This window comes from Oncorhynchus tshawytscha, linkage group LG20 (genome assembly GCF_018296145.1).
Source record: "Oncorhynchus tshawytscha isolate Ot180627B linkage group LG20, Otsh_v2.0, whole genome shotgun sequence".
Taxonomy (NCBI): Eukaryota; Metazoa; Chordata; class Actinopteri; order Salmoniformes; family Salmonidae; genus Oncorhynchus; species Oncorhynchus tshawytscha.
Window position 1 is genome coordinate 44,893,161 of NC_056448.1, and position 25,453 is coordinate 44,918,613.

Here is a 25,453-nt window from a genome sequence, read left to right on the forward strand (position 1 = left end):
AGCACCGCCAGCATTCAAAAGTGACCAAAACATCAGCCAGGAAGCATAGGAACTGAAAAGTGGTCGGTCTGTGGTCCCCACCTGCAGAACCACTCCTTTATTGGGGGTGTCTTGCTAATTGCCTATAATTTCCACCTGTTGTCTATTCCATTTGCACAACAGCATGTGAAATGTATTGTCAATCAGCGTTGCTTCCTAAGTGGACAGTTTGATTTCACAGAAGTGTGATTGACTTGGAGTTACATTGTGTTGTTTAAGTGTTCCCTTTATTTTTTTGAGCAGTGTGTATATATATATATATATATATATATATATATATATATATATATATATATTTTGAAGGCTTGTGATTGTGTTTTTCTGCTCATGAGGAAATGGGTAAGTCATAATGACATTAATGGCTGTGATATGCTTGTTTGGATCTCAATGCAGATTGTCTATCTTTGAATGAGAAGATCCAAGGCAAGAACCGTGTCTCCGTGGAAACGCTCCTCCATCTGAGGTCTGAGGAGGCTAGAGCTGTCAACCATGAGAAGGAGCTGGTGGAAATCTTGCTCACCATGAGCCGCAAACTAAATGAACACATCACAGGTGTGTGTGTGTGTGTGACTGGGAGAATCTGATTGTAAATAGCCAAATCTTAACTGTTTTTATGTGCCATTGCAGTTCATTTTGGGGACATGGAAAAGAGACAACTGACCAACATCGAGGACATGACCTTGGACCAGTTCATGAAGGTTCACCCGTTTGACCAGCCCTCCTCTGGAATGCATGGTGTGGTTACCTACTTTGATCTTGATCAGAGCATGCGACAGATGGCAGATGTTTGGCACATGTTTGGAGACAGCCACATATTCAAGATGTTGTGGGAGAAACAGACCAAAGACTTTGCTTCTGAATTTGATTCCTTAGTAACACCAAAGGAGGTAACCAATGGTATTTTTAGACCTTGCTACGCTAAATACAAGAAGATCTACGAAGGCCTGAAGAATGGCAGTCTCAAGCTTAAAAGGGTTGATGTCCTCTTCAATGACTACAAGGGCAAATATGAAAAGCTGGCAATGGATATGGACATTATGTGCAGACTCAACAAGTCAGATAACAAACACTGGATCAAGGAAAGGGTCCAGCAGATTGAGCAGTACCATGGCCTTCACTTGGCTGTGAAGTCTGCTCAAGTTATTATGAAGGTCAAGGAGACCCTAAATCTTCAAGGCGACTTCAAGGCCCTACAGACACTGCTAGACATTGTAAGGAGCTGATTTCTGAATTCAAATTGTCTACATTTTTGTGAAAAACTCCCTTTTTTGTTTTTGCATGATTTTACTCTAAACCCATAGTGAAATAAGGGATAATCAATGAGGGCAGGGGGAGTCCTGTGTAAATAACCCTTGGTGAGAAGTGCTCCCGACACGCAGCGGAGGGGCTGACCTAGCATGTAGTGGGTTAGTTCCGCAGGACTCAACACTGAGTTATCTAACGCGTACACCATGGCTGTTGCCACAGAAAACAATAGTAACGCACACATTTGCCAGTAGAAAAGTTTTCAATTGAAATAATTCACTGTGTCCTTACTCCCGAGTGGCGCAGCGGTCTAAGACACTGCATCTCTGAGCAAGAGGCATCACTGCAGTCCCTGTTTCGAATCCAGGCTGCATCACATTTGGCCGTGATTGAGAGTCCCATAGGGTGGCACACAATTGGCCCAGCGACGTCTGGGTTTGGCCGTGGTAGGCCGTCATTGTAAATTAGAATTTGTTCTTAACTGACTTGCCTAGTTTAAATAAAGGTAAAATAAAAGATTCTGTGAACATCCACTGAAGCTAGCTAACTAACTAGTTATCTAGGTTACAAAAAAAAACAATTTTAACAATGCCAATTATGTTTTCTTTCTTTTTTTACTTTGGAAACAGCAGATCAGAGGGAACGTGTAATGTTTGACATTCAGTTTCACCTCTTGGCGACATTGTAGCTGTCTAGAAGTGATTCATAATGGCTCCGGGTCCACAAACCAAATGTGACAATAAAAACATGACAGAGCTTGTCCAAAGTAATTGAATGCTAGCTAGCTAAATTCATCTGCATCCTCTGTCCACATTGGTCTTGCATTTAAACTTTTTGGTTTGTGTAGATAGCAAAGTTGTTTGTAGCTAACATTGATGCCAATGAATATAAAGTAAAATCTAATTTTATTTATCACACACACGTGGTTAGCAGATGTTAATGCGAGTGTAGCGAAATGCTTGCGCTTCTAGTTCAGTAATATCTAACCTAACAATTTCACTAGTAAGGTGGGTTTTGTGAATGGATATTTAGGCACTGTTTGTGGTTGGAATTTCTTAGCTGTGGAATATAATTTGTTTTTCTGGGTGTTAATTTGAAAATAATCGACACCAGCCAATCATAATAAAATATTCCCACCAAGCTGTGGGAAATTATTTTTTTACATTACTCAAGTCAAGCTAGGATTAAGTGTGGGGTAAATTATGATTTATTTTGATCTATTTATTATTTTAAGATAACAGTTTGTAGCATTCACTTTTATTGAATTGCTTTTAGTCGTTGTACACCACAACATAAACCAGTGGTAACTGAACAACAATGGATCCAGGTACATTTCTCAGGGCTTTTCTTCTTCTGTTCTCAGATGAGTGCAGATTTGAATGAAGAGCACATTGATCGGATTGACAATGACCTAATGCAGGCCAAGACCGATCTGGTGGACGTCACAGAACCTCGCAGACAATGCCTCTTGGAACTTGGCCACGCAAAAGATTTTGTCATCTGGGTTAAAGAGGCCCTGAAAGGTAAAGAGGCTTATGGCTAAACATTTTCATGACTCTAATATAGGGTTTCCTAAACTCTGTCCTCAGGATCCCAAAGGGTGACCGTTTTTTGGTTGTTTTTTTTGCCCTAGCACTACACAGCTGATTCAACTAATCAACTAATCATTGAGTTTTTATCATTTAAATGTGCAAAAAACAAAACATGCAGTGCTTGAGGTCCTGAGGACTGAGTTTAGGAAACTCTGCTTTGATACTTTTTTTTTTTTTTTTTAAATCTGTAAAAAATATATCTGCATTGATTTATATTTATTTGACAGATATCAATGAGCTGAAAGTGTTTGTTGACCTGGCCTCCATCTCTGCTGGGGAGAATGATCTTGATGTGGACCGTGTGGCCTGTTTCCACGATGCCGTTCATGGATACTCCTCATTGCTCTTCGAACTGAAGCAAGATTCCGGTTTTCAGACTGTTAAAGAGGTGATGAAGAAGCTCTGGAGAACATTGGATAATGATTGCAACCTTCCGAAAAAGCTGGTGAGATGAATATTTAACTTTTTTTTTTTTTTTTTAAAGACCGTTTTAATAATCCATTTTAAATTAAAGCAGTCGATGTCCGACACTTAATTCTCTGTTTGAAGCATGACACAGCACGACACTTGGAGTGGTTGAAAACTGTGAAGGATTTCCACGGGTCTGTGGAGCTGTCCTCCATCTCCTTAGCAACCGCCATCAACAAAAAGGGCATCTACACCATCAGTGCACAGAACCAAAAGAAGGTAGACAATATTACCATGTAATATACTGTATGGATAACATTTTCATCAAGAAAAAATACAATACAGATCTGCAATGTGATTTAGATTCTATCTTAAACAATGTGCGTGAGATGGAGGCCATTACCATGTGAACTATTAGGAACCACCTGCTTTTTTTTTTATATATATATTTTTTACCTTTATTTAACGAGGCAAGTGAGTTAAGAACAAATTCTTATTTTCAATGACGGCCTAGGAACAGTGGGTTAACTGCCTGTTCAGGGGCAGAACGACAGATTTGTACCTTGTCAGCTCGGGGGTTTGAACTTGCAGCCTTCCGGTTACTAGTCCAACACTCTACCCACTAGGCTACCCTGCCGCCCCTACACTCTAACCACTAGGCTACCCTGCCGCCCCTACACTCTAACCACTAGGCTACCCTGCCGCCCCTACACTCTAACCACTAGGCTACCCTGCCGCCTCTACACTCTAACCACTAGGCTACCCTGCCGCCTCTACACTCTAACCACTAGGCTACCCGACGGGCAAGATGTTGTACCCCCCTATATGTTGTAGTACCACAAGGGGTTCTAATCCTGTAGACAGTTTTTTTGGTGTAACTAAATTTCACAGATAAATTATATGCACAAATAAAATGCCCAACGGACCAATGAGCATCTGACTTTCCTGAAGCGTAAAGAAATTTTAATTTTAAGAATGTTGTGTGAAAGTAACACATATACATTATTCTGTGTTCATTCTGAAACATATTAAGGGAATTTTATGTGCATTTTTAAAAAATTAACATTGTTTAAACATAACAACTGGACAGATTTTGTGTTTTAAGGAACCGGTCTTATGTAATGACCCACAGCCTAATTCATGTGTCCACAATCTACTTACATGTTTTGGGAATGTTGTGAGAACACAAACCATTTCAGTATTTAGTCAACATACCCAAGTTGTACAGTTTCGCGAAAATCAATAAGAACAGTCAAATGTATCTCTGCGTGTTGCTTTTTTTCTCAATCAAGTTGAGTCTTGAGACTGCCCTGAAGTTAAACATCTCTGAGGAACATGGTGAGGAACAGGAGATGCGTTCCTACTCACTAGAGGACCTGAGGGAGCTGCAGAACAAACTCATGCTCATGTCTGGTAAAGGGGACCAGTCTGAGGTGAACCACTTTTCCGAGGTATATCTCTCACTATTTCAAAAAAATGTTTTCAGATACTACTTGTAATGTTGTTGTGCCTTAGTTTATTTTCAGTTATAATTAAGCACTTTTGTGTTCATTTTCTTAGGTTTTCGCCAGTGTCCAGAGATTGGCTGTGGCATTCATTGCCCTGTTTACAGCTGGGAACCCTCTGTTCCGACACTGGAAAGCCAACATCAAATGTAGTTCACTCAGTAAGGAGGCTGACATCGTCATGGACTTTAACCTGGGCAGTGTTGTCAGTGTGATTACGGTGGAGGGCAACATCGTGGATCAGCTTCCGGAGCTGTGCAGGAAGCTGGAGAAGTGTCTGAAGTACTGGAATGACTTCATGGACAAACAGAGATCCCACCATTACTACCTGAACTACTACAATGCAGAGCAGATAGTCTACCTGTGCAGTACGCTGACTCAGCAAAATGTGGCCGATTTTGAAGACCAAGTTCTCATGATGCTGTCGTTCGTCAAACCCAACTGCACAGCCTCTGATCTGAGGCAGTCCCTCCATGCACTGCGAAGTGAGATCCTCACCATACAATCAGAGCAAAATGAGGAAGTTGAATTTCACACCTTTGTTGAAGTGTCAAGCAGTCTCATCGAACAAGAAATTGGCTCAGGAAAAGTGAATCTGATTTGGAATGACTACATGAGAGACATGAAGAACTTTCTTCCAGACACTCTTGATGTCAGAAGCTTTGGAAGATTTTTAGAAATATTGGCCAACAAAAAGGAATATAAATATTTGCCCAAAAAATGGAATGAAAAACCTATTCAAAGGGATCTGCCCAAGGGCCTAGCTATTGGGAGCCCAAACCTTATTGTTTGCCCTCACGACGAGATCCTGGCATCTTGCATCTCCATTTACATGAGTAGTGAATGTCAGCCATTGCCTACTTATGATGAGGTGCTACTGTGTAACTCTACCACACCTTTTGAGCAAGTGGAGCTGTTCCTCAGGCGCTGCCTCACCCCAGGCTACAGAGGACAGAAGATCTACACCATGCTCTACGGGGATCAGCTGAGTTATGAAGTGAGCTCCAAAACCGAGAGATTTTTCAAGAGTATCACAATGCAGTCCCGGAAAGACTACAGGCTTGTGATCATCTGCAGTTTGGATCGAGAGCACACCTACCTTCCCTCAGCCTTCAGCCAGTACAGGTTACACATGGTACCCCAGGAACCCCTGCTCATGATTCAGCGTTACCTGAACAGACACTATACAGTCCCAGCAGATCAGACCAGTGCTGCTGCTGTCTTCAAAGACAGACAGTTTGTGGGAGTTGTGTCGTCCAAAAGAGCAGGAGTTGGTCAGTATATTTCATAGACATTTCCACCTGCAAATAGTGTAATATGTAGATAAGGTCTGAAGAAGTAAGTCATGTATATTGAAGTGACTTTAACCCAACATCTAGTGACCTCATCAAGATGTTTGGATGGTTAAGGTGTTGGCTTGGCAGTTGTTGGACCAGGGTTTAAGTCTTGGTTGGGGTTACGCCCCTCTTTATTTAAAACGCCTCATTCTTCAACTTATTTGGTTCCTCTCAATAATAACATGTTGCTGACCCTTTCAGGTAAATCCCTTTATATCAAGAGGCTATTTGAAAAACTGAAGGACGTCTTCATGAAGACTACAGTGCTGAAATGCATTCGCTTGATCAAGCCAACGGTTGACGAAAATGTCATTCTTCAGTCTCTTCTCAACAACCCTGGGAAGAAAGAGCTGACCATCTTCCATTTTGATGTCACATCTACGGTAATTATATAAGGGGGTATTAATTAAAGCTAGTTAGGTTTTCTCGTGTGGGGGGGGGGGAGAATTGTGCCTCTGAAATTGATTATTATAACATTATTGATTAACATTATTTGATCATGTTTATTGCAGACAATAACCCTTATCCTAGTAATGGTCTTCTTTTGAAAAAGCAGTTTACGTGCACCATTAAAATGAACAACCGCCAATATTCCTGTTTAAATGATGAACAGAATACCCCTAATAAATCCTGTAACCTAAATCCACAGCAAATGAATCCCTGGTAGTGGTTCAACAGGCACCTGAGAATCTGCCTTGTAGGCTTTAGGAAACTATTTTCCTGGCGATTTCCCACAACAATCATTTGTGCGAATTGCATGCGAGCTTTTAGTTTCGAGCTGTGATGTTTTCACATCAAACACTTATTTAATACAAACAGTGACTTGTAAAATATGTTGAACTACAATAAATCTAACTTCCTGGACAGACAAAAGCTGAGCCACTGATAGGTAAGGAGTTCTGATGACCCTCTGAACTGCTGTACCGTGTGCTGAGCAGCAAGGCAAAACACACAAATGATGACTTGTGTCATTCTCACAGTTACCGGTCCTAATGGCCATGGCTGGCGCTGAATACGCTCTGTGTGAGGTCATGGGTCAACTACCGAAACTGTGGATTATGATTGGAGGATTTGGTAGGAATAGGCGTGACTCTCGCTCACACTTCAAATCTTGATGCGTCATATATCCGATTCGAGTTAAAATCGTTTCGGACGTCAATGTCCTTCATCTGATTGCAATAACATCATAGGACTTCACAACAATTATGAAAGTTTAAAAATAATCGGAGTGAAAATCGTATTGTATACCCGGCATAAAACCACATAATTGTCAATATGCTTGAATCTACTTTGAACTTAATTACATCTAGTATTTTTTTGTAAATTCCTTTCCCCTCATTGTTTTTAATGTAATGTTCAACAGGTACAGAAGGGTCTTGATGAATGTCTGTTTAAACTGCTGGTCCTGGGCTATTTGATGGATTCTGAGGGAAGGATGTGGAAATGCAGCAACAAGCAGTTGTATGTGATTGAGATTCTACAGTCTACTGTAAACCAGCACAGAAATGAACCAACAATGGTATGCTTTTTAAAATTTTTTAAAACTATCCAATGTTCATTTGTTATCAGAGCCTGTAATCAATGTACATGTATTTCTTGATTTTCTTAATCACACTTTCTCTCCTCTTTACAGAAAGCAACTGTCAACTTTACCTTCCTGGCCGTGTTCCCAAACATCTTCTGCCGCCCGCCCAATGAGATTCTAGAGCTGGAAATGAGGATGCAACAGGATCCCTCCATTACGAAGCCTGAAGGCCCACTTATGGATGACCAAGAGTTCAAGAGTGACGCTTACCAACGACCATACCAATATCTGACGCGATCCCATAATCACGTCAACTTGGACAGATTTATGTACAGTGGAGTTGAAGGGAGCCATGTCAAATGTCTCCAGTTGCTCCTTCTGTACTGTGGAATGAAGGACCCCTCGTGGGCGGAGTTGAGGAATTTTACATGGTTCCTTAACCTTCAGCTGCGAGACTGTGAGACGTCCATCTTCTGTGACGCCTCTATCACCGGGGACACTCTTCAGGGATTCAAGAACTTTGTGGTGGACTTCATGATTCTGATGGCCAAAGATTTCGCTACTCCTTCACTCAGCATCTCTGACCAGAGCCCTGGGAAACAGCAGACAACCGGACTACAAGAAGAAGACTTGGCACCCTTCCGGATCAGAAAGAGATGGGAGTCAGAACCACATCCCTACATCTTCTTCAATGATGACCACATGTCAATGACCTTCATTGGCTTTCACCTTCAGCCCAATAAAGAAAACTGGGTAGATGCCGTTGATCCATCCACGGGGAGTGTGATCAAAAGAAACATCATGACCAAAAAACTGTTTGACGGCCTGACGCTGCAGAGAGTCCCTTTCAACATTGATTTCGATGAACTGTCGAGACAGGATAAAATTGAATGCATTTGCAATGTTATGGGAATCCAGCAGCATCTTGATCCCGATGAAACATATGAGCTTACAACTGACAATATATTGAAGATGCTGGCAATTCTCATGCGGTTCAGGTGTAGCATCCCTGTTGTAATCATGGGGGAGACAGGGTGTGGGAAAACGAGGCTCATCAACTTCCTCTGTGAACTACAGAAGAGAGCAGTGACCACGCAGAATATGAAGCTAGTCAAAGTGCACGGAGGAACTAGCTCAGACATGGTCTACACCAATGTCAGAGAGGCTGAAGCCATTGCTTATAACAACAAACAAAGATATGGCTTTGATTCTGTTCTCTTCTTTGATGAAGCCAACACAACAGACGCCCTCAGCAGTATTAAGGAGGTCATATGTGATCATACTGTAGAAGGAGAGCCTTTGCAATCCCAATGTGGCTTGCAAATCATTGCAGCATGCAACCCTTACAGAAAACACACAGATGAGATGATTCACAGATTGGAGTCAGCTGGCCTAGGATACAGAGTCCGAGCTGAAGAGACAGATGAAAAGTTGGGGTCCATCCCTCTCCGCCAGTTGGTGTACCGAGTCCAGGCCTTGCCCCCAAGCATGATCCCTCTGGTGTGGGACTTTGGACAGCTCAATGATCACACTGAAAATATGTACATCAAGAAAATTGTCAAGAGGGTGGTTCAGACCAACATGATCAATGTGACATATGCAAGTTGGATCACAAATGTCCTGTCGGCTTCACAGAGGTACATGCGGAAAAGGAAAGATGAATGTAGCTTTGTAAGTCTCAGGGATGTTGAGCGTTGCATGCAAGCTTTTGTCTGGTTTTACAAAAACCAGAAGATGCTACTTGCCGATCTCTGGGAGTTTGAGAGAAATCAAAATGCAGAGAGGCGTGAAGAAATCCGAAGAGATCCAGTCTTGTGGTCTCTGGTGATGGCAGTGGGCGTGTGTTACCACGCCTGCTTGGAAAACAAAGAAGAGTACCGACAAAATATCTGCAAGTATCTCACTGGAATATACACCCCATTGAAGGTGATGCAGGAAATCTCACTCATGCAGGATCTTTTCCTGAGTGGAGTGCCACTGGGGGAAACAATTGCACGAAACAATGCTCTGAAAGAGAACGTCTTCATGATTGTTATCTGCATTGAGCTAAGAATCCCTCTGTTCTTGGTAGGGAAACCTGGGAGTTCTAAATCGCTGTCTAAAACCTTGGTGGCAGATGCCATGCAGGGTCAAGCCGCACACTCTGACCTCTACAAAAGGCTGAAACAGATTCACCTGGTGTCCTTCCAGTGCAGCCCTCACTCCACACCAGCGGGCATCATCAACACGTTCAAGCAATGTGCTCGTTTCCAGGAGGGAAAGAACCTGAAGGAGTACATATCTGTGGTGGTGCTGGATGAAATTGGATTGGCTGAGGACTCTCCCAAAATGCCCCTGAAAACCCTCCATCCTCTGCTAGAAGAAGGATGCATTGATGATGAGCCATTGCCACACAAGAAGGTTGGATTCATTGCCATTTCCAACTGGGCTTTGGACCCCGCGAAGATGAACAGAGGGATCTTTGTTTCACGCGGTGACCCTGACGAGAAGGAGCTGATTGAGAGTGCAAAAGGCATATGCTCGTCTGACACAATGATTTTGGAGAAAGTCAGAGATTTCTTTCAACCCTTTGCCAGGGCCTTCCTAAACATCAGTCCAGAAAAAGGCAAAGGTTTCTTTGGTTTGCGTGACTACTACAGCTTAATCAAGATGCTTTTCGCAATTACCAAGGCCTCAGAGCAGATCCCTAGTGCAGAGAAGATTGTGGAGGCGGTACTGAGGAACTTCAGTGGAAGAGATGATGTGGACGCGGTCACAGTCTTCACCGAAACACTTAAGATCAATCCAAATCTGGAGAGGATCAGTGCCATTGAGCTTGTGAGACAAAACATCTCAGCTCAGGAGGAAGAGTGCCGCTATTTGCTGCTACTGACCAAAAACTACGCAGCTTTACAGATCCTGCAGCAGACTTTCTTCTCCGAGAGCTGCCAGCCTGAGATTATCTTTGGGTCCAGCTTCCCCAAGGACCAAGAGTACACCCAGATCTGCCGCAACATCAACCGAATCAAGATCTGCATGGAAACCGGTCGAACCGTCGTGCTCTTGAACTTGCAGAACCTATACGAAAGTCTCTACGATGCTCTCAACCAATACTACGTTTGCTTAGGAGGCCAAAAGTACGTTGACCTGGGACTGGGGACCCATCGTGTCAAATGCAGAGTGCACAAAGACTTCAGGCTCATTGTCATTGAGGATAAAGAGGTGGTCTACAACCAGTTTCCAATCCCTCTTATCAACAGGCTTGAGAAACATTACCTGGATATCCATACTGTCCTTAGTAAAGAACAAAGGGAAATTGTTGGGGACTTGGAGAGATGGGTTGGGCAGTTTGTAGATCTTCGACAAAGCTCACCTGCACCGCAGACCTTCAACTACCAACCTCCTGATGTTTTCATTGGCTTCCATGCGGACACGTGTGCCTCGGTGGTTCGTCAAGTGACCGAGAAACAGAGGGGAGACATGAACATCCCAGACCGACAAAGAAGAGTACTAGATGAGGCCAAACTCATCCTGGTGAACTGTGCCACTCCGGACTCTGTGGCTCGGCTGGACTGCACAGGGCTCTCTAAAGTGGAGATCGACCATCTGACCAGGTTCTACTATGAAGAGAGGAAGCACAGCTCTTTGGCTGACTTTGTCTGTCACACACAACAGGTTGAGCAGAGCCCTTCCTGCTTCATAGAGGTAATTTAGTCGTAGTTGAATTTGAACTGTACATTTTTACGTCTTATTTCTCCACCACCCCTTAATTTTTTTATCTTTACTTCCTCAGGTGACAACATTTTCCAGACTGTTGACAGAATCGGATATTGGACCGCTGAAGGAGGTGGTGCACAATGTAGAGCTCCTGTCACTACAGCAGTTTGACACAGAGCTCTCTTTCCGCAAGAAGATCAGGTTGACTTATTTTAAATGTTTTAGGTCTGTAAATCATATATTTAGTGTTGTTGTTTTTTTCTCCAGTTAACGTAGTTGTTTTCCCCCTAGGGAATTTCTGACACCTGGAGATGCATCTAGCAACAAACTACTCATTATTCAGTCAGATTTGTATGAAGCATCACACAATGCAAGTGTCATTGCATCTGCAAAGTAAAGTCAATATAGTTTCATATATATATCTGCAAATAAATGAAATCTAGGGTCAATCTAATTTCATAAATATCTGTAAACAAAATGAAGATACTATCTGAGAAAAGGTTTCATTGTTTTCAGGTACTCTGCCATAAATGAAATCAACAAATCTAAACATGAAGAGATTGAAGGCAAGGTGTTTGTCTACTTCATTACCAAACTGTTCAGATTGGACAGTGGCACTTCCTTTGTTGGATTTCATGGAGGTGAGATGATCTTATCAATACATTTTTAAAGCCTTGTTGTGATAAAAAAATAATAATAATAAAAAAAATTTAAAAAATGGAACATGGAATCAGAAAATGTCATGTCATTTTCTGCCAATAGGCCCCTGGACATCTGTTCACATTGATGACCTCAGAAGATCCAAAGATATTGTTTCAGATCTCAGAGTCTTGCGGAACCTTGCCATCTGTCAACTGTTTGAGGAAAGGCGGGATCAGCCTCAAGGTATATAAAACAAATTTTAAAAGCTGTGTTGTGATTATGTAAATGATCGGCTATGAAAATCCTTCTGACACTTGAGTGCGTTTACATGCACACAATAATGAGATGAATATAATAGTTTGTCTAAAAACATTTACATGCTTTTCAAGAAGAACGATTTCTTTAATAATCATGTTTACATGGACACATCTGAAATCAGGCTACCCCGATGACACTGATAAATGCAGAAAATCTCCAATCAAAATAAACGTTCTACCTCAGCGACCATGTTATTTTTTGGGAATCATATTTTATTCTGAGTTCGGACATATAACGTTTGTATATGAAAACTACTTCTAAGACATACATTTAGTTGTTCCGAGAACACACCGCTCGTGCTATAGAGGGAGGCTCTCGGCTGGTGCTAGCACATGCGCAGATCAAACGCACCGCTGGAATGCAGATTTAAGGCGTTAGTATGTCCTAATAGTTCTAAAAGATTGATTATGCAATAATCACTATATTTAAAGGGTGTTTTTAGCATTATCCTCTATCCCTCACTATATTTAAAGTGTGTTTTCAGCATTATCCTCTATCCCTCACTATATTTAAAGTGTGTTTTCAGCATTATCCTCTATCCCTCACTATATTTAAAGTGTGTTTTCAGCATTATCCTCTATCCCTCAGATTGCTCAGAAAACCAGGGCTTTTAATCAGCGTCTGCTTACACCGATTTTACGATAAGCAGAGTTAAAGTTGTTCAAATGCCTATTGCATAATCTACCTATTGCCATAAACAGTTTAATATCGAATGATTGGTGTGCATGTAAACATACTCATTGACTCCTGAGGTGATGACCTGTTGCACCCTCTATACCAGGGTCAGATAATAACCATATAATAATGATAATAACCATATTATACCTGTCATCGCTGATCGTCTTGAATGTGTTGAATAACGATAAGGCCTTTTAATGGCCACACGTGCTCTTTTTTCATTTATTTTCTCCCCAATTTCGTGGTTTCCAATTGGTAGTTTACAGTCTTGTCCCATCGTTGCAACTCCCGTATGGACTCGGGAGAGGCCGAAGGTCGAGAGCCGTGTGTCCTTCCGAAACACAATCCAGCCAAGCCGCACTGCTTCTTGACACAATGCCCGCTTAACCCGGAAGCCAGCCACACCAATGTGACGGAGGAAACACCGTACAGGTGGTCCACCGTGTCAGCGTGCACTGCACCCAGCCCGCCACAGGAGTCGCTAGTGCACGATGGGATAAGAACATCCCTGCTGGCCAAACCCTCCCCTAACCCGGACGACGCTGGGCCAATTGTGCGCCGCCCCAAGGGTCTCCCGGTCGCGGCCGGCTGTGACAGAGCCTGGACCCGAACCAGGATCTCTAGCTAGCACTGCAATACTTTAGACCACTACTCCACTCGGGAGGCCCAAGGCCACATGTACTCTTAAATCTCCACCCAGCACAGCCCCCCTTGCCACTGTGCTTCTGCATCTGCATTGCTTGCTGTTTGGGGTTTTAGGCTGGTTATCTGTACAGCACTCTGTGCTTTACAACTGTTGATGTGAAAACTGGCTTCATAAAATAGATGTGATTGATGTAAATGCAGAGCAAAGTAGACAAAGTATAATTTCATGATCTCATCCCATGTCAGGAAGTACTAACTGAGATCTGTATGACACTTCCCCTAAAAGAAAGTTTGTTTACTTACAATTACAAAAACGTTCTTACATTTTGGGCAGGTTTGGAGGACATGTACACTGGGACAGATAAACATGACATGGAATTTGAAGGCCAAACAGTGAGTAATATCCAAACTCATCTGCAATTTGATAGACTGATCACACACAAATATATATATAAATATATATATATATAGATATATATATATATATTTTAGCACTTTCATTTTCCTTGGGTTCTCTCTACCTTCTGTAGGCCTGGAAGGATGTCCTGGACACCACACTGTTGCTGCGTAGCTGTGTGCAGAGCGCAGTGGGCATGCTCAGAGATCAGATGGAGGGTGGGTTCCGCAACACCAGGAGAGTGGAGATCCTACTGACTCTCCTGACCGACAACGAAGAAAAACAAGGTAGTAGAGCTGAGCAACAAGTTATTCCGTTGTTTTGTTTTTTTAGTAATGTTATCCGTTCACATTAATCCGACTGTTTCTAATTCACGTTTAAGGAACAGCTGGATTTCTGAGAATTGTTAAGAGACGGCTCCACTCTTTACTGGAAACTCGGGAAAAAAACACTAACTTAACAAAAAACTGGGTCATTAGTGAGGCTTCCAACATTGATGCCTTGCATGAGGGAGGGACATTTAGGTGAGTGAGCACTATTCACCAATGATTTGAGAGACACAAACCCCATCCATATGCTTGTGAAAGATGTCAAAATACTTACTGGGAAAAATAATTTTCTAGACTTGAATAACACAATGTAGCTGTTTACTCGGTGCCTTACTAAGCTAGTTTTATGCTTTAACAGACAAACCCTATGGAAACGACTTCAGGCGGTAGTCATTCCACTTTTGGCACAACTGGTCTCCGTCATTGACCGTGATGGTAATCTAGACCTCCTGCTGGACACCAACTCTGAAGAGCCAATAAAGAGATTGTGGTTAGACATCTTTGGGGACGATAAACTACTTGATGTTCCCTTTCCCTATTCTAGTGTGGACAACAAGTAAGTGGCCTCAGTGACAAGGTGCATTGTTTTCTTTATGGTCTTATTCATTGTGAAAATGTAACATTTTAATTGGACGACGTATTAATCACGTACAGTTGGATGTTCTTCGTCTCGGCACCCAGAACCAAATCTCGTGAGAGTGCCTGCCTCTGCTCAGCTACTTAGAAATGTTTATTTCACTTATACTTAGATCTTCTTTGCAGTATATTGGCTATTGACATTCATTTACTCCACCATAGCTGGTCTATAACCTAAATTAAAGGACAAGTTAGCTTTCTCTTTAGTTTTGAGAAAGGTACCCCACCAGCGATAGACTTCCTCGGGTTTATTTTGCAGTTTCGGGGGGATAAAACATGAACAAAGGCTCCAAAAACACAGAAATACGTCCTTTTTTAGAAACATCAAAGCTCTCAGTTTAGTGACGCAGGTCTTCTAAACGTTGTACACATTCAATTGTGTCATTCCGAACTTTATCCGCCAACGTTATATTCCATTTTTGTTTTCCGTGTTTGAGCCATACACATACATGCCTTCTCGTTCCCATTGTGCTCATGGTAATATGGAAAATGTGGAATTGGAATTAGGTTTACTTTCTAAATTTAAATGGAATGGGAATCCCAACTCTCTGAAATGCATTAGCCTGGGTTCTATTCCTGCTATGTCCAAAACAGAATCAGTCTGGCGACAAGGCTATCCAGAAATATTTAAGCGATTCCAAGAGTTGATTCCTCGATTTGGAAATCGATTCCAAGAGTTGATTCCATAGCAATAGCGGTACAAAACAATGTTCACACAAGTATAATAATATGTATTTGCTATTTATAGGAATGGAAAATATACATTTTCTACCTGAACCCATGTGCCATTATCAAAATTGCACACAACCAACAAAAAATAATAACACTCACAAAACCTGAAATTTGATGGAAAGTACCATTTTTAAAGTGGCAGGAATCGATTCTTGAAAAATAATTGATTCCTCGTGAAGGAATCTATTCTGATTCCCACTACTGTTAGGAATTGGGAATCGACAATTTTTGGTTGGGGGAAATGACTCCCCTGCCTTATATATTTTTTTAATGTAATTCCATTGTAAATCAACCTATCCTTGTCCCAGTGCTACATCCAAGACCTTCCTGGTCCAGAATAACATCCCAATAGACAAGAATATCAGCTGCATCATGCCCTTCAGCTGGAGGATCAAGGACTACCTGAATGAGCTCTGGATTTATGCTCTGCAACATGAAGGTAGTAGCTTATCAGAACACATCTGTGGCAGGGGGGGTGGGGTGTGTGTCATCATCATAGTGTAACCTATGCATTGCACTGTTACAATTTATTTTTGTTTCCCTATTGTTTGACAGGCCAAAGTCAGAGGCAGTTGGAGGAGTTTTTTGGGAAGACTCCTCTGGGCCGCTACATTGCGATAGCGGACAATGAGATGCAGACAGAGCTTTTCCACAGATACCTGCAGGATTTCATTACCATGACCATGAATGTGACTTGTGCAGAGGACCTACAGGTTGGATTTCTCTTTGCACTTTCGGCCATGATTCAGTGTTTCCCCTATGATATTTTTCAGCAGCGGTGGCAAGGTTAGCATAGAGAGAGGGGTTGGGACATTTTGGGGCGGCAGGGTAGCCTAGTGGTTAGAGCATTGGACTAGTAACCGAAAGGTTGCAAGTTCAAACCCCTGAGCTGACAAGGTACAAATCTGTCGTTCTGCCCCTGAACAGGCAGTTAACCCACTGTTCCCAGGCCATCATTGAAAATAAGAATGTGTTCTTAAATGACTTGCCTAGTTAAATAAAGGTTAAAAAAAATTTAACTTTTTTTTTTTGACAGTTTCTGCAATTCTACCAATTCTGTCATGGCTTATGCCGTATCCTTATGCTATTTAAGTGAATCAAAAAATTATAACAAAATGAATGGGGGCCCCATGCGTCTACTCATTCAATGGTTTTTCTTTATTTTTTACTATTTTCTACATTGTAGAATACTAGTGAAGACATTAAAACTATGAAATAACACATATGGAATCATGTAGTAACCAAAAGAAAAGTGTTAAACAAATCAAAATATGTTTTATAGTTGAGATTCTTCAACGTAGCCATCCTTTGCCTTGATGACAGCTTGGCACACGCTTGCTGTCTCAACCAGCTTCACCTGGAATGCTTTTCCAACATTCTTGAAGGAGTTCCCACATATGCTGAGCGCTTGTTGGCTGCTTTTCCTTCACTCTGCAGTCCATCTCATCCCAAACCATCTCAATCGGGTTGAGGTCCGGTGATTGTGGAGGCCAGGTCATCTGATGCCGCACTCCATCACTCTCCTTCTTGGTCAAATAGCCCTTAAACAGCCTGGAGGTGTGTTGGATCATTGTCCTGTTGAAAAACAAATGATAGTCCCACTAAGCCCAAATCAGATGGGAGGCTGTATCTCTGCAGAATGCTGTGGTAGCCATGCTGGTTAAGTGTGCCTTGAAATCTAAATAAATCATTGATAGTGTCACCAGAAAAGCACCATCACACCTCCTCCTTGCTTCACAGTGTGAACCACACATGCAGAGATCATCCATTCACCTACTATGCGTCTCACAAAGAGACAGCGGTTGGAACCAAAAACCTCAAATTTGGTCTCATCTAATGTCCATTGCTCGTGTTTCTTGGCCCGAGCAAGCCTCTTATTGTTATTGGTGTCCTTTAGTAGTAGTTTCTTTGCAGAAATTCGACCATGAAGGCCTGATTCACACAGTCTCTTCTGAACAGTTGCTGTTGAGATGTGTCTGTTACTTGAACTCTGTGAAGCATTTATTTGGGCTGCATTCTGAGGCTGGTAACACTAATGAACTTATCCTCTGCAGCAGGGATAACTCTGGGTCTTCCTTTCCTGTGCCGGTCCTCATGAGAGCCAGTTTCATTATAGTGCTTGATGGTTTTTGCAACTGCGCTTGAAGTTCTTTACCTTCATGTCTTAAAGTAATGATGGACTGTCATTTCTCTTTGCTCATTTGCGCTGTTCTTGCCATAATATGGACTTCTTCTGTATACCACCCCTAGTTTGTCAAAACAACTGATTGGCTCAAACACATTTAGAAATTCCACAAATTAACTTTTAACAAGGCCCACCTGTTAATTAAATTGCATTCCAGGTGACTACGTCATGAAGCAGGTTGAGAGAATGCCAAGAGTGTGCAAATCTGTCAAGGTAAAGGGTGGCTACGTTGAATAATCTCAAATATAAAATATATTTTGATTTGTTTACCACTTCTTTTGGTTACTACATGGCTCCATATGTGTTATTTCATAGTTTTTGATGTCTTCACTATTATTCTACAATGTAGAAAATAGTTTTTTTTTTAAAGAGAGTGGAGGCCATGATTTAGCAGCTAAATTAATATAGGGAAAATGATGATTATTTTTCCAAAGTTCATTCCAGGTTGTCAAGAGGGATGTGTAATATCTTGAGGTGTGTGTGTGTGTGTCTGTACGCAACAATCTAGCTCCTTTGTGGCGCCTTGACCTGTTGTGTGAACGAGCTGCGACTAGGTCATGAGGCTATGTGTACGGAGGTGGCCTCTCTGCCCTGGGTCCATGATGCTTACAACCAGTTTAAGAACCGCCTACAGAACTTGTCCAGAATGATCAGCATCCCCCGAGTGGGTCAGGGCCTCCTGGCGAACACACACATCAGAGAAGGGATGGAGCTGGTGAGTATATACTAGGGTACTACATTCTCATGTAAAAAGAAAAAAAGGCCCAATTGATATCAATACAAGTACGGTAAAAGTAAGAAGGAGAAAAAAGCCTGTTTCGTTGCCTAGCCAACTCTTATTGTTAACGGTCACTGTTTGCATAAAGGACGTCAATAGTTGCTCAAATAATGTACATGATGCTGTGAGTTTATACAAGTATATCTAAAGGCTGTTTTCAGCATTATCCTCTTTCCCTCACTATCTAAAGGGTTTTTGCAGCATTATTCTCTATCCCTCACTATCTAAAGGGTTTTTGCAGCATTATTCTCTATCCCTCACTATCTACATGGTGTTTTTTGTAGCATTATCCTCTATCCCTCACTACATCTAAATTGTTTTTCAGCATTATCATCTATCCTTCATTATATCTAAGGGGGGTATTTTCGGCATTATCCTCTATCCCTCACTGTATCTAAGGGGAGTTTCAGCATTATCCTCTATCCCTCACTATATTTAAAGGATGTTTCAGCATTATCCTCTATCCCTCACTATATTTAAAGTGTGTTTTCAGCATTATCCTCTATCCCTCACTATATTTAAAGGACGTTTTCAGCATTATCCTCTATCCCTCACTATATTTAAAGTGTGTTTTCAGCATTATCCGCAATCCCTCACTATATTTAAAGGGAGTTTTCCAGCATTATCCTCTATCCCTCACTATATTTAAAGGGGGTTTTCAGCATTATCCTCTATCCCTCGCTATATTTAAAGGGCATTTTCAGCATTATCCTCTATCCATCACTATATCTAAAGGGTGTTTTTCAGCATTATCCTCTTTCCCTCGCTGTCTAAAGGGGTATTTTGGCATTATCCTCTATCCCTCACTATATTTAAAGTGTGTTTTCAGCATTATCCTCTATCCCTCACTACATTTAAAGGGCGTTTTCAGCATTATCCTCTATCCCTCACTGCTCGCCAGGTCCTGGACGTGTATGCGGCATTGGCCTGTGTGGAACACCTGGAGCCTCAGGCTCTGGACACAGATGCCCAACGGCTACACTGGCTCAGGCAGGTCAAGAGACTCCAGGTGCCCATAGAGCTGGTCTGTTCTGAGGAGAGTCGTAGACACTATGGGGAGAGAAGCAAGGCCATGGTCTGCAGAGTCCAGTGAGTTCAACGGGATTAGAGTATAATTAATAATTGTCCGTCCGAAGATGTAAATTCAGTCGTCCTTAGGCATCGCCTTCCATAAATGACACAAACAACACATCATACCCGTTAGTACGCGTTACAAACAGGATGGATGGCGAAGATGACACGCCAGACCTACTATACATTTGAAATACAATATTTATATGATTTAATATATTTATATTTAATCCCATAGGACATTCTATTGCATATACACGATCGAGCTAAGTAACTGTCAACTACTGTTCTATACATGAATATATAGGTAACTGTCAACTACTGTTCTGTACATTAATATATAGGTAACTGTCAACTACTGTTCTGTACATTAATATATAGGTAACTGTCAACTACTGTTCTGTACATTAATATATAGGTAACTGTCAACTACTGTTCTGTACATTAATATATAGGTAACTGTCAACTACTGTTCTGTACATTAATATATAGGTAACTGTCAACTACTGTTCTGTACATTAATATATAGGTAACTTTCAACTACTGTTCTGTACATTAATATATAGGTAATTAACTACTGTTCTGTACATGAATATATAGGTAATTAACTACTGTTCTATATATTAATATATAGGTAATTAACTACTGTTCTGTACATGAATATATAGGTAATTAACTACTGTTCTATACATTAATATATAGGTAATTAACTACTGTTCTGTACATGAATATATAGGTAATTAACTACTGTTCTGTACATGAATATATAGGTAATTAACTACTGTTCTATACATTAATATATAGGTAATTAACTACTGTTCTATACATTAATATATAGGTAATTAACTACTGTTCTATACATGAATATATAGGTAATTAACTACTGTTCTGTACATGAATATATAGGTAATTAACTACTGTTCTATACATTAATATATAGGTAATTAACTACTGTTCTGTACATTAATATATAGGTAATTAACTACTGTTCTATACATTAATATATAGGTCATTAACTACTGTTCTATACATTAATATATAGGTAATTAACTACTGTTCTGTACATTAATATATAGGTAATTAACTACTGTTCTGTACATTAATATATAGGTAATTAACTACTGTTCTGTACATTAATATATAGGTAATTAACTACTGTTCTATACATTAATATATAGGTAATTAACTACTGTTCTGTACATTAATATATAGGTCATTAACTACTGTTCTATACATTAATATATAGGTCATTAACTACTGTTCTATACATTAATATATAGGTAATTAACTACTGTTCTGTACATTAATATATAGGTCATTAACTACTGTTCTGTACATGAATATATAGGTAACTGTCAACTACTGTTCTATACATTAATATATAGGTAATTAACTACTGTTCTGTACATTAATATATAGGTCATTAACTACTGTTCTGTACATGAATATATAGGTAACTATCAACTACTGTTCTATACATTAATATATAGGTAATTAACTACTGTTCTGTACATGAATATATAGGTAATTAACTACTGTTCTATACATTAATATATAGGTAATTAACTACTGTTCTATACATTAATATATAGGTAATTAACTACTGTTCTGTACATGAATATATAGGTAATTAACTACTGTTCTGTACATTAATATATAGGTAACTGTCAACTACTGTTCTGTACATTAATATATAGGTAATTAACTACTGTTCTATACATTCATATATAGGTAATTAACTACTGTTCTGTACATGGAAAAAGTCACATTCCAGTACATGTACATAAGATTAGATGCTGCTACAACATGAGTGGTGGTTTTCTGGTCCCTGTAGGAGCAGATGGAATCGTATCTTCGTCCTGTCTCTATTTGTGGAGCACTTGTTGCTGGGCGTCGAGAAAGTGGACAAGAGGTTGAAGCCTTTCGTTTTGGCATCCGTACGACGGTTGTGCCACGTGAGATTCATCTTATCCTCTTCTCTGTTTATATTTAATCTAATGTAGAGAAATTGTATAACAACATTTTATTTTATTTTGAACTCTTTTTAATTAATCAAGGTACTGGAGAGGGATGCCAATGTTAAAATGAAACAGGCGTTTGAGGAAGTACTCAATATACTTAAGGCCTGCAGAGAAGAAGCAGTTGAAAACAAATGGTGAGAGAACTCATGTTGACGATTAAATCATTAAGGTTACGTTTCAGCTAGTCAACTACTGCTTGATTTACCACTGACGATTCTAAATGTAATTACCATAACGCCAATTCTCACTCTTAATAGCCATACAAACCACTGTGTGCTAGTGTCAGAGAAGCTTGAAAGATTAATAAACCAATCAGATTACTGCCTGTAAATCCTGTGTGTACTGTACAAGGTAGATTTAGACAGGAGTCTATGGTAGAGTGGAATGCTCTCAAGTACATCTTAGTTAATCGCGTGTTGAATCAATTGATTTTCAAAGATTCTCTGTCGCTAGCACGCATTGGCAACACAGATATATCTTGATAATGGGTGAGTGGCTATTGGTGACATCAGTAAAGGTTTTATTCAGAGTTGAAGCACCAATTCGAACATTTTAAATGTCACTCTTCACGACGATGTGTACCTTCGTTTTATCCTGAACTGAAATGGACATTTTGGACACAAACCCCACCTCTTTTCATTGTTTTATTGTGCAGGAATGCCAAGCAGTTCAAGAAGAAGTGCAGTGCTTTCTTCATCGACCTGGTCTCTACGGTTTGCTTCAAGGACAACTGTCCGCCCTGTACGGCCATCATCCTCCACCTGTTGTCCTTCCTCACAGTGGAGGCTCAATCTAGTCCTGTCATCACAGGTACCCTCCTTCCGTCTGACGGATTGTCCCAGGCAAAAACAACCCCTTAAATTCTATGCGTTTTCGGATCTGAAAGAACGCGATAAGTGTGAAACAATATGGCAAAAGTTCCACAAATTCCATCAGATTTTCAAATCAAATGTTTTTTTTTTTTTTTTTGGACAGGCCATTGTGTCCCTTCAGTGTTCGCAAATCTAATATTTGTGTGTTATTTTGTGTCCCTCTCGGCCAGGACGTCGACAGATTCAGAGGCGCTCTCGCTTTGATCAGTCTGTGGACAACCTCCAATGGTTTGTTGGATCGGTTTGGTTGTTATTCATCAAACTGCTTCACCTGCTCTTCCACCTGCTGAACTTACTCATGGTGGAGGCTCAGTCTGCTCTCAATATCAGAGGTATCCTCCTGCTGTCTGACAGCTTGTATCCGCATGATGGAGAAATGTGTGTTTTTTTTGTATTTCTTACATCCGTTTTCTTTACCAGGACCTTTTCGCAGACCAACCAAGGCAATCTCTCCCTTCGGTGTTGATGTGGACAAAAGTCCAATGGTTTGGTCAGTCGTGCTGAAACTCCTGCTCAAGTACAGGTGAGTTACAAGTGCTGGTTGTCCGCTTTTTATTTCATGGGGTTAAGTTTATCAAGATACCAAAAAAAAAAAGTTAATTGAATGGGGTTTTTGTATGTTTTGTCTTGAAGCTTTGATGATGTCAAAGGTCACCTGCAGCAGCATCTGACCGAAGTTGAGAAGAGTGATATCTTGGAGGAATCAAGAAAAACTGAACTTTATTCCCTATACATAAACTGCATGGAGGTATGAACACAATTCCACATTTAAATTAGCAATAGAAATCAGCATTTATCTGATTGTGAAGATCATTATGCACTGTTGATAAAATGTTAGAGCCATTGAATTAGTACAAATGTTCCCAAACAGTGGATTGTGGGAACGACGGTTTAAAAAATCACTGTAAAAAGGAGGCTGCACAGCAGTCTTAATTTCTATATTAAATCATTCAGGGTAACAATGAAGTTACTTACAATAATTGTTATCAATTCAAATGAGCAAAAAAAATAAACCACCAATATAATTTTGTGGCAAATCATAATTTCTCATTCAAGCATTTTTCCAGGATGCTTGGGGAATAATACAAATCAGCTAATTATGAATTGCGTTCTGCAATTAGGAAAGTCAATAAAACAAACTACATAAAACATCTGGAGGAGTAATTCAATGTTAAAGGTGTCATCTACGTTGTTTAAATACGGTAATAAATAAATAATACCATATTTATTTTATATAGCGCTTTTCATTTACTTTCAGAATCTCAAAGTCACTTTAGAAACAAAACTCATTTAGATATGTGGCAGTTCTTGGTCAATGGTAATCCACAGATTCAGATAATGCATCTAAACAAAACTCATTTAGATATGTGGCAGTTCTTGGTCAATGGTAATCCACAGATTCAGATAATGCATCTAAACAAAACTCATTTAGATATGTGGCAGTTCTTGGTCAATGGTAATCCACAGATTCAGATAATGCATCTAAACAAAACTCATTTAGATATGTGGCAGTTCATGGTCAATGGTAATCCACAGATTCAGATAATGCATCTAAACAATATGGCTATTTTAATTTAGTCATATTGGTGAAGTTCCTGCAATGTTAAACACTATTTCCGTATTGGATAGATTTGAGACCAATCAGATCTCTGGAAATGAGGAAGTTGTTTTTACAACCACCAAGTCAATCTCTGTGATTGGTCAGGTTATTTACCAAAAGCAGATGACGTCACCTGACCCTCTGATAAACCAAGAAGAAAATATACATCCTCAGACTGCTACTGTATGTATGTATGCTACTGTATGTGTTCCTATAGTATATATATAGTATACACTGAATGACAAAACATTAAGAACACCCTCCTAATATGGAGTTGCACCCCCTTTTTCCCTCAGAACAGCCTCAATTCATTGGGACATGGGACTATACAAGGTGTCGAAAGTGTTCCACAGGTATGCTGGTCCATGTTGACTCCACTGCTTCCCACAGTTGTGTCAAGTTGGCTGGATGTCCTTTGGGGTGGTGGACCATTCTTGATACACAGGAGAAACTGTTGAGTGTGAAAAACCCCAGCATCGTTGCAGTTCTTGACATTCTCAAACCGGTGCGCCTGGCACCTACTACCATAACTACTACTACCATAACCGGTTTAAAGGCACTTACAGATTTTGTCTTACAGATTTTGTCTTGCCGATTCACTCTCTGAATGGCACACACACACATTCCACGTCTCAAATGTCTCCTGTATATACAGGGCACTGGTACAGAGTCAATCAATCAAAATGTATTTTTATGTATTTTCAAAATGTATTTATAAAGCCCTTTTTACATCAGCCGATGTCACAAAGTGCTGTACAGAAACCCAGCCTAAAACCCCAAACAGCAAGCAATGCAGATGTAGAAGCACGGTGGCTAGGAAAAACTCCCTAGAAAGGCAGGAACCTAGGAAGAAACCTAGAGAGGAACCAGGCTATGAAGGGTTGGCCAGTCCTCTTCTGGCTGTGCCGGGTGGAGATTATAACAGAACAGGGGCCAAGATGTTTAAATGTTCATAGATGACCATTAGGGTCAAATAATAATAATAGTCTACAGTGGTTGTAGAGGGTGCAACAGTGGTTGTAGAGGGTGCAACAGTGGTTGTAGAGGGTGCAACAGTGGTTGTAGAGGGTGCAACAGTTCAGCACCTCAAGTAAATGTTTTTCCATAGCCGATCATTCAGCGTTAGAGACAGCAGGCGCGGTAGAGAGGGAGTCGAAAACAGCAGGTCCGGGACATGGTAGCACGTCCGGTGAACAGGTTCC

The 25,453-nt window shown here is 40.6% G+C and overlaps 1 protein-coding gene across 1 annotated transcript in view; it reads left to right on the forward strand.

The window, feature by feature from the left end:
- LOC112219885 (E3 ubiquitin-protein ligase rnf213-alpha) overlaps positions 1-25,453 on the forward strand; it is a 68,485-nt gene that overhangs the window by 10,844 nt on the left and 32,188 nt on the right. Inside the window, exons 10-37 of the mRNA XM_042302719.1 lie at positions 433-591; positions 667-1,250; positions 2,648-2,807; positions 3,104-3,321; positions 3,426-3,563; positions 4,577-4,735; positions 4,845-6,063; positions 6,328-6,509; positions 7,490-7,645; positions 7,760-11,335; positions 11,424-11,548; positions 11,639-11,740; positions 11,864-11,988; positions 12,110-12,232; positions 13,965-14,023; positions 14,161-14,314; positions 14,410-14,551; positions 14,715-14,912; positions 16,033-16,163; positions 16,280-16,437; positions 18,418-18,624; positions 19,589-19,776; positions 21,593-21,713; positions 21,816-21,913; positions 22,435-22,589; positions 22,822-22,983; positions 23,072-23,174; positions 23,285-23,399. Coding sequence (XP_042158653.1) covers positions 433-591; positions 667-1,250; positions 2,648-2,807; positions 3,104-3,321; positions 3,426-3,563; positions 4,577-4,735; positions 4,845-6,063; positions 6,328-6,509; positions 7,490-7,645; positions 7,760-11,335; positions 11,424-11,548; positions 11,639-11,740; positions 11,864-11,988; positions 12,110-12,232; positions 13,965-14,023; positions 14,161-14,314; positions 14,410-14,551; positions 14,715-14,912; positions 16,033-16,163; positions 16,280-16,437; positions 18,418-18,624; positions 19,589-19,776; positions 21,593-21,713; positions 21,816-21,913; positions 22,435-22,589; positions 22,822-22,983; positions 23,072-23,174; positions 23,285-23,399 — 9,017 coding nt within the window. The remainder of the gene's footprint in view (positions 1-432; positions 592-666; positions 1,251-2,647; positions 2,808-3,103; positions 3,322-3,425; positions 3,564-4,576; positions 4,736-4,844; positions 6,064-6,327; positions 6,510-7,489; positions 7,646-7,759; positions 11,336-11,423; positions 11,549-11,638; positions 11,741-11,863; positions 11,989-12,109; positions 12,233-13,964; positions 14,024-14,160; positions 14,315-14,409; positions 14,552-14,714; positions 14,913-16,032; positions 16,164-16,279; positions 16,438-18,417; positions 18,625-19,588; positions 19,777-21,592; positions 21,714-21,815; positions 21,914-22,434; positions 22,590-22,821; positions 22,984-23,071; positions 23,175-23,284; positions 23,400-25,453) is intronic.